Below are 9,405 nucleotides of genomic sequence, written 5' to 3' on the forward strand. Positions count from 1 at the left end.
CACAGCAGAAATGTAAATCTTGGCCAAACCACATCAGAAACGTAAATTGTGGCCAAATTATAACAGAAATTAAAAGCAGTACGATTGGCCCTCTGAATATATCACCAAGGTTTTCAATTGTCCTAATGATCAGCCAAGCATACTTCTAACCACCACGGTAGTCCACGACCAACACTTCTCCCCATTGATTACCCAACACGTAAACCCCTGTTGGGAAGGATCGTAGCACGAGGGAATATGAAATCATAACCACATGCTCCTACATGAGATAGTACAATTGTATAGTTATTCTGTGTCCCATTCCACGGTGAACTAATGCATTTGTTTCCAAGCCGACTATGGCATCTAATATAGAAATCCCACGCATGTTCGGCAAGCCGACATCATAAACATCACATGACAAATCCATTCTTAATATTTCAATATATAAACAATGCATTAGAATTTAAGATATACATGTTCAGTTCTAATGCATCACTCATTCGTCAATTATATGCATGAGCATGGCAATCGGTATGTCAATATATAGTCCATGAATGCAAAGGATGCCAAAAACACTCAAAAAATAAAGAATCAAAATCCTCTCCCCACTTACCTATTATTGTGGAAGAATCAGCACTCACGGTACAGGTAAAATCCAGAGTAAGAAGATGAGTTTCTCGAAACCTAGCACAAATAAAATGTTTAGAAATGCATCCAAATCAGGATTAGAATCAACGTAGGATAAATACATGATGCTTATAATAGCGTGAAGAAGGTTGTCAACGAGTTTGAGTTCAATCGGAGCTCATTTGGATTACAGGTGGGTCATACAGGTAGGTAGGAGAACCCACCTGTGCAGTCTACCTAGACCAAAGGGTCATACAAGCGGGTCAGGAACCCGTCAGTCTTACTCGTCGGTAGAATCAGAGGTGCAGGAATGACTAGTACGTCACACTAGTGGGTCAGGCACCCGTTGGTCTTACTCGCCTGTAGAACCCGAGAGGGCAGGTGTGACTGGTAGGTCACATCGGGGGTCAGGCACCTGCCAGTCTTACCTGTTGATTTTATCAGATTTTGTTGTTTTTTTTCTTTCTTCCATTTTAACTCTTGGAACCCCAATAGGGTGATTCTCACATCATTTTCCACACATTTTAAGTTTCATCTACTTGATTGTACCATGGATCTAAGACAACAACAAATTTTGAGGAAATAAATCATACATTTACTTGGAAAAACCCCAAATCTTGAAATCCTCTTCCCAAACTCAAATGTCACTTCAATGATCACCAAATCTTTGTTTCTCCTCAAATACTTTAAGAAAATCACACGATGGCTTCATTATCCTTTAAATTCAAATATATACAAAGAGGGTTTCATCAAATCTCAAGGTTCATGGTGTTATTTACCTCAAAATGAAGATCTCAAGTCACCGGACACTATTTGACCACGAAAAGGTGACGTGTGCCTCCGGAATCCAAGGGGCGAGCCTCTTTCCCCTTCCTTATCTCCTTCTCCTTCTTCCTCTTTTCTATCTCTTCTTTACTCCTCTCACCCACTTTGCTAAAAACTATAAATGAGGGAGAGGGTGTTATAAGGCTATTTATACCCTGGTGTTATAAATATCTTATAGGGTCCGTTTAGTTTTGTCCATTTATGGACCGAATCGCATTAAACCGCATTTCCGAGCGAGGTAGCCAATATCATCAGGCATACAAGACTTCATTACAACGAGGAGGCCGAGACACATGTGCTCATCTAAGCTGAGCATGCTGGGGTCCATAATACCCCAACAGGTGGGTCACATTGGTGGGTCTCGCACCTACTAATGACACCCACCAGTTGGCCAATCAAGACAATCTTACTGTATTTTGGAGGAAGATGGCGTCTTAACATGTACTTCACTCTCGCCATGCATTGTGGATCAAGTTTTTATCATTCAACACGATAGCGCACCTTTCCTATTCATACATGACCTTGTGATATGTACAAGGGCACGGCTTAGGTGTGCGGATCATCTCGGGTACTGGCTTAATCTCATCCGGTCATCTCGCATTTGACGTCACCCTTGCCGTCATGTACCACAAGGCATCGGCATCAACCCATTTCGATTCAAACCCTACAATACCAAACCGAACAAACTGATCAATAAATCAGGTTTAAAGAGCAGGGCTCTACAAGCTACACCACAAGCCCTAGCAACCATCTGACCACTATTGGATGATCATTACACCATTTTCCCTGACGACTCCTATGAGGATGCTACTCACTCCTGTGGTAGAGGGTACATTATCTAGGACCTGGGGGCACCTTTGTTGGAGCCAAGTGCAAGTGGGACTTCTCTTTCTCTACTTCTTCAGCTGAACTAGAAGCCATTTGTGACAGCCTTCTTATTGCTCGCAAACTTGGAATTTAGAAAATCACTATCAAGTTTGATTGTCTACATTTATCGCATCCCTTAATGGCACTGCTTGGTCTCTATATTGGAGAGCATCTGCCTTTGTCTCATACGTGATCTCACTTTCTCGTTGCTTCACTTACCTGTATTTTTTTAGTTTTGTTAAGAAAGATATTAATTCCTTTGGCTTCGTTTGGTTGTAAGGGGAATGCAAATTTTTTATTTAAAGTAGAATTTTTTTTTCCCATGGGAAATAATTTTTAGATGTTTGATTGCAAGGAAAATATATTTTACATGTAAAAACAATTTCACTTATCCTTTAAAATTTTCCTTCTTATTTCCCCACCAAAATAGGAAGTAAAAATAAAACCCTACTCTCTCTCTCTCTCTCTCTCTCTCTCTCTCTCTCTCTCATACAGTAAATAAATGTTTGCAACTGTTGGGGAAGGGAGGAAAGGTTGAGAGAAACAGTCCAGAGAGAGAAAGAGAGAGATCTTCACCATCCCTTTCCTTCCAATTTCAGTCCCTTATAATTACTCTCTGAAAGAATTGAATTGTTTTCCTCTTTCTTGATGCTTCCTATGCCCTAGTGAAGGAATGGAAGGAGATTCAATGATAGAAGAAGAAGAGAACAAGAAAAGTGGGTTGAGAAGAGAAACCCAGTTGGCAATTCTAACGATCTAGGTAAGAAGGATTTTAGTTGGGTTGGATAGATAGACTATATCTGCCATGGCTTTCCAATAGTATAGGTCCCCATTTGGAGACAACTTATACGAAGATGTTCACTAGGGGTTTAGCTTGGGAGACTCAGACTAAAGAAATGATGAGACACTTTGAACAATTTGGAGATATTCTTGAAGCCGTTATCATCATTGGTCAAAATTTATATATCAGATTTTAAATTGGAAGAAACCGAGATGCAATAGAGACACAAGTTAATTAGAATTGATCAAAATTTATATATTCGATTTTAAATGTAGGTTTTATATTTCCACTACTACTGGTAAGTTTATAAAATAGCAACTGAGTACACGAGATTCTCGCTACTGCAGGGTCTGTATGCAGTCTTACCCCTGCTACCACCTAATAACAAGAGTTGTAAGACAGTTAAATAATACCACCCTTCACACTCCCGCCTAATAACAAGGGTTGTAACTGGTTACAATTTAGCAAGTTTGGTTGGATTGCAAATTTTTAAAATTTTACATTTATTTTAATCCCATCAAACAAGTCCGATAAATTAATTTCACTTCACTTTTATTGCAACCAAACAACTCAAAAGGGGGGGAAAAAAAAAAAATCCTTCCCTTCTTTTCACTTCCCTTCCCTTCCCATTTCCCATTTCCCATTTCCCATTTCCCATTTCCTTTACAATCAAACACAGCCTTACCAATTTTTTTTTTAATTTCTAAAGCCCAAAAGCTCATGATGTCCCGTGTTTGGTGGTTAGAACCACCCACATTCATTGTAAATACTTCTCTAGTCGATGCTCTGCTTTTTGCCCAAACATTTGTTTATCAATAAATAAATAAAAAAAAAAAAAAAAGGAAAACTAACCTTCTTTCAAGTGCCCCTTGTCTTATTATCAGAAATCATTTAATAGTAGGGTAAATATGAATTTTCAATAATTCGAAAGGCATTTAATATAATTTTATATGTAAACTATCAGGCCTTATCTTCATAAAAAAAATTGTATTATCTTAAAAAAAAAAAAAAAAAAAATCCAATTTCTTAGTTCACCACTTCGGTTATAATATGATTTTTTTTATTAAAATAGTAACTAATGGAAAATGAAGCATATACACATTTCACATCCCACCTATGGATCCCACGAATAATTGATTCCAAAATTACTTGAAATAATTCATTTGGTTAATTTTAGGATTCCAGAAAAAACTGAAATTCGTTTTCATATTTTGGATTCAAGGATTATTTGTTTACCTAAAAAAAATCAAATATATATATTGGTTAACATGTGTACTACATATATCAATCATTGTTATCATAAATGATGTTGTAACATCTATTTCGTTAATCACAAAGTATAACAAAAATATGAAATCATAACATTAAATCTAATTAATATAATAAAATAGTAGGTGAGTTATCCTCTATGGATGGAGGAAAACTTTCTCTTTTTTAATGGGAATGAATTTTCTATTAGAATGAGGAGATATACACCAACAAACGATTTGACAATTTTGACATTATTACGGTGATTTAGAGAAATGACACATTAATAATATGGCTATTTGATTGGGATGACATTGACCCTTTTGATAGTGGTCATATTATCAATTTTAATCCTAAAATTATCAATATCAGATCTGATTACTATCGTATTGTATTGAATCGACATCATATAATTGGACGAGTGAGGTATAGTGATTGAATTTTTACGACACCGATCCCGAATCTTTTTGTATCACGTTAATCAAAATATAAGGAAGCTCAAACGGATTGAGCTTTTACGATACATCCATTTGAGCTTCCCTTTGGAAGTGCTGCATCGCAGTTCAATTTTATTTAGGTAGCCTTCAGAAGAAGGCTCCCAAAAACCTGCTTGGGGAGAAATGGATGTGGCAGTGCTCCCCACTAGTAAATGGTCTCTTTTAGCTTCACTGAATTCTTGAAAGATTAATTTTCATGTTTCATAACCTACTCTGGAGACCACACCTTCTTATTGAAAACAAAGTCATTCATGACTTTCCATAAGGTCCAAAATATAAAGGATCCCATAGGGAGGGACTCACAAGCAATGATTTTATCCAATGCAAAGAATCAAATCCTTGGATCCACATATAGGTCTTTGGATCCACTAGTACCTCTTGAGCACAAACATGCCAGAGAAAACTCTTGATCTTTAGTAAAGTTTGCGACCAAATATGCCTCTAGACTCCATTTGAAACGACGGTAACTGTGGAGGATCTTGAAGATGAAGGTCTAGAGGAGAGGCGGTATTGTATAAGGGTAAAATCAAAAAAAAAAAAAAAAAAAGAGAAGTAAGGGTGAAATTGATCAATCTGTATAGGCTGATCCAAGATTGCTATCGTATTCAAAAACTAAATCCTTGATCCACATAGCTTTCCATTATGTACGTGAACATTCATTGATTCGTGGACTTGTTTTCATAGTCTAAGAATTTATAATGCTTTGTTTCATCGCTTGGTGTTGGGTTGAAATTTGACATATAAGTAGAGGACTTTATGATCTACCTCTCCACCAAATTTCAGTTCTGCCCACATGGTAGAAGAGGTGTAGAGATAGAATAGTCCAGCCAACAGACTATGGAGAGACCAACCAGCCAACCTGAAGAGATTGAATTGAATTGAATTGATTTGATTTGCATTATCATTTTGTGTGAAGTGTTGTTATATGGTTATATAAAAAAAAAAAAATGTGCTCACAACTGGGGACATAGTTGGGTATTAATTATGTTCATAGGATTGTCACATATTTTTTAACGTGATTTCAAAATATAGATGCGAGCATTGACATTGTATGTTAATTGACAAGACCTCATTGAGAGTTTTGTGCGGATCACCATTAGTTATTTATGTAATAAATTCTATGATAGTTATTCTGATCCCCATCATGGGAGGCCTTTACCGTTTGTGCATTTTAGTATACCAATGGTCGATACCTACACTAGCTACATCAGTATGTTGGATTCACAATGTGCATATGTGAATGGAGAAATACTCAACTTGAAATCTATTTCCTGATGAAGGAGAATATCCTAAGGGAAATTTCTATCATATCCCTAATCTTTTTGAATCACGTTAATCCTAAATTCAATCACGAATTTTTGAAGCTCAAACGGATTAATCAAAATAAAAATAATAATAAAAAAAAAAAGGGACCAGTTCTCACGTTACATATGTCCGCTGACCCATCTCGGGTTCTGGTACCCGGACCATATCGAAACTCGTTCAAGATTAGGGTACGAAATCTGATCTCTGAACTGAAAGATTCCCATCTTCTTCGTCTTCTTTTCAAGTGACGCTCAGAGTGCTCTAATGGCGATATGCAACCAATCTCATTTCAGATCCATCTCCACCGATCATACTTTTTCGACTTCGAGCCTGTTCGTTTCCAAACGCACCTCTTCATCCTTCGCTTTTCGTTTCCACAGCTTCAGATGCAAAAGCTCTCTTATCTCCAAAACCCTCGAGGTTGAACCAGAACCAGTCCTCACGTCCGTCAAAACTTTCGCACCCGCAACGATAGCTAACCTCGGCCCGGGATTCGACTTCCTTGGCTGCGCCGTTGATGGAGTAGGCGATTTCGTCTCTTTACGAGTCGATTCAGACGTTCGTCCAGGTGAGATCTCAATCTCTTCCATCAATGGCGTCGGAGATAGTTCATCAAGGCTAAGCAAAGATCCTCTCTTAAATTGCGCCGGAATTGGGGCGATCTCCGCCATGAAAATTCTCGGGATACGATCGGTTGGTCTATCGCTCTCTCTTGAGAAAGGATTACCTTTAGGGAGCGGTCTCGGATCTAGCGCTGCAAGTGCCGCCGCTGCCGTTGTGGCTGTGAATGAGATTTTTGGTCGGAGATTGTCCAGCGCAGACCTCGTTGTCGCAGGGCTGGAATCGGAGGCTAAGGTCTCAGGTTATCATGCAGATAACATAGCTCCGGCGATCATGGGTGGGTTTGTACTGATCCGATGCTACGAGCCGCTTGATTTGATCCGATTGAGTTTTCCGATCGATAAGGAGCTGTTTTTTGTTCTCGTCACTCCTGAATTCGAAGCTCCGACGAAGAAGATGAGGGCTGTGTTGCCGACAGAGATCGAGATGTCACATCATATATGGAATTGTAGCCAAGCAGGGGCGCTTGTGGCGTCTGTGTTGCAAGGGGATTTGAAAGTATTGGGGTCGGCATTGTCATCGGATACCATTGTGGAGCCGAAACGAGCGCCTCTTATTCCTGGGATGGAAGCTGTGAAGAAGGCTGCAATCGATGCCGGAGCATTCGGGTGTACAATTAGTGGCGCAGGGCCTACAGCAGTTGCGGTGACAGATAATGAAGAGAAGGGGAAAGAGATTGGGTATCGAATGGTGGAAGGATTTATCAATGATGGAGGTTTGAAGGCATCTGCAATAATTCGGAGACTGGATCGGGTTGGTGCCAGGATTGTTAGTAACAATCCCAGATGAAGAGCTAGCTACATATGTATCTGGTCTCTTGGGTTTTGCTAATAGAGATAATGCGAGAATTTGGAGAGGTGATTGATTCTCTTTTCTGCACTCCCAAATTATTCCAAGTACGGAGCATTGATAAGCTTATTTTGAGTAGTCTCCTAAAGAGGATAAGAGATGGAAAACCGCTTGAGGTCTTTTGAATTCTAGTGAATATATAATCATCTCTTGCTTCATGTAAGTCCTTTCATAGTCATCTTGTATTTGCACCTATGGGTTACCCTTTGGACCATAAGCACATCTGCTATGAATGAAATAAAAAGGACTTGTAATTGTCAAATCTTGAAGCACCTCTTGTTTAGGGCAGAGGAAGAACTTGCAAGAGAAAGATCTTCCTGCTATGTCTTCGGTATCTGAGACGCAGGGAAGGAATTTCCCATGAAGGTGGTTTATCTGATGCACAAAATATTATACATTAAAGTTTGAATTTTCAGACTAGGAAGAGAAATAAATGAAGAATTGGTTGGGCTTTAGCTTGCAGGGACAGCAGATTTGCACTAGCCTCTGGATGCCCCTATCTTACATTTTTTTTTTTTTTTTTACCCTTAATCCTTGGATCAAATTCTATAGAGTTTGACTCATAGTACTTACGATATTTAGTTGACATTCATAAATGAATGAATCATCGGTTCTTTTTCCTCGTTCATTCTGAAGATTAACTAGGAATCAGTTCACAGATTATCCACCCTTTCCATTGTAGTATTTTCATTACCAAATCACAACAATTAAGGGGGAAAGAAACACGGCAATTAGGAATAGAAAATTTATATGAAAGAAAGACTTAACTTTTGCAATAAAGGTATCAGTTGTTATTTGATGATTGACCCGTGTCTTATTACCTCATAGAGAGGCATCCACAAGACACTAAATTTTCCTAGAAATGGATGCATATTTGTGCTTTATCTTGCAATATTTCATTCCCTGGTTTCACTGAAAACTTGTAAGGTCAAACCGCCCTATACAGTTGCAAGATGCTAAAGCAGGACCTCCGACTATGAAAAATGGCTGATCAATCTAGTCTTGAATCACCTTGGAATCAGTAAAGCCGCATACTCAATAATGTCTCTGTATGAACTTTCAAATTCATTTGTTTCTTTGATTTACAGGCCAGGTCTCGAATCTGTTTGGGGAAGGAATTTGCTTATCTCGGCGGATGAAAATAGCTGCCATGTTCTTTATTGACTTCTTTTGGTTTAGATTAGCAGATGAAAAGAAACAGGTAACAAAACCATGGTCACACTCCACATCGATGGTGGCCTCCATCTCAGTGCAATTCCTAGAGTTGTGTTGACAAAATCTGATCTGTGAGGAACTATTGTGAATGAGGAACAAATTTTACAAATAAGTCTGCCTATGTTTTTTATTTGGTGAAGAATAAGTCTGCCTATGTCACATGTAAAAAGGCAAGGCTAAAGCCCAAGGTCAATTTCACTTGAAGGAGCTGTGGACACAACCTCCTGCTTGGGTTCAAGAGAGGACATTAACATTGCAGGCATATACTGGTAAGAAACATGGTTTGTCCAAGCCCAATTATATTTGTGTCACTCTATAGGTACGAACTGACTATGAATAGCTGTTCTGGGGTGGAATTTCTGGTAAAGAAACCGTTGCTTGGAGTTGAGAAATACTCACTTTATCCATGGTAGGAAACCTCTCCCCAACCCTGTGGTTCTTGGATGGATCATTGATTTAAGATGGGTTTTGCTCATGTTAATGACTATTATTGATAGAGATTTTCTCACTGGGATTATATTCAAGGCTGTACCTGGATGGAAGTCATTCCATTCTTAATTGCCATGGCCTTTGTTTGCGAAGGATACA

The 9,405-nt window shown here is 38.6% G+C and overlaps 1 protein-coding gene across 1 annotated transcript; it reads left to right on the forward strand.

The window, feature by feature from the left end:
• The first annotated feature begins 6,270 nt into the window (after positions 1-6,270).
• LOC122077411 (homoserine kinase-like) lies at positions 6,271-7,864 on the forward strand. Its single transcript, XM_042643357.1, has one exon. It carries the CDS (start codon positions 6,397-6,399, stop codon positions 7,540-7,542), a length of 1,146 nt encoding a protein of 381 aa, XP_042499291.1. The 5' UTR covers positions 6,271-6,396; the 3' UTR covers positions 7,543-7,864.
• Positions 7,865-9,405: the final 1,541 nt, after the last annotated feature.

The sequence above is a fragment of the Macadamia integrifolia genome, chromosome 4 (genome assembly GCF_013358625.1).
Source record: "Macadamia integrifolia cultivar HAES 741 chromosome 4, SCU_Mint_v3, whole genome shotgun sequence".
In the NCBI taxonomy this organism is placed as follows: Eukaryota; Viridiplantae; Streptophyta; class Magnoliopsida; order Proteales; family Proteaceae; genus Macadamia; species Macadamia integrifolia.

Bases quoted from the DNA above. Each gene is read 5' to 3' on its own strand.
- LOC122077411 (XM_042643357.1), top strand. From the start codon at position 6,397: ATGGCGATATGCAACCAATCTCATTTCAGATCCATCTCCACCGATCAT.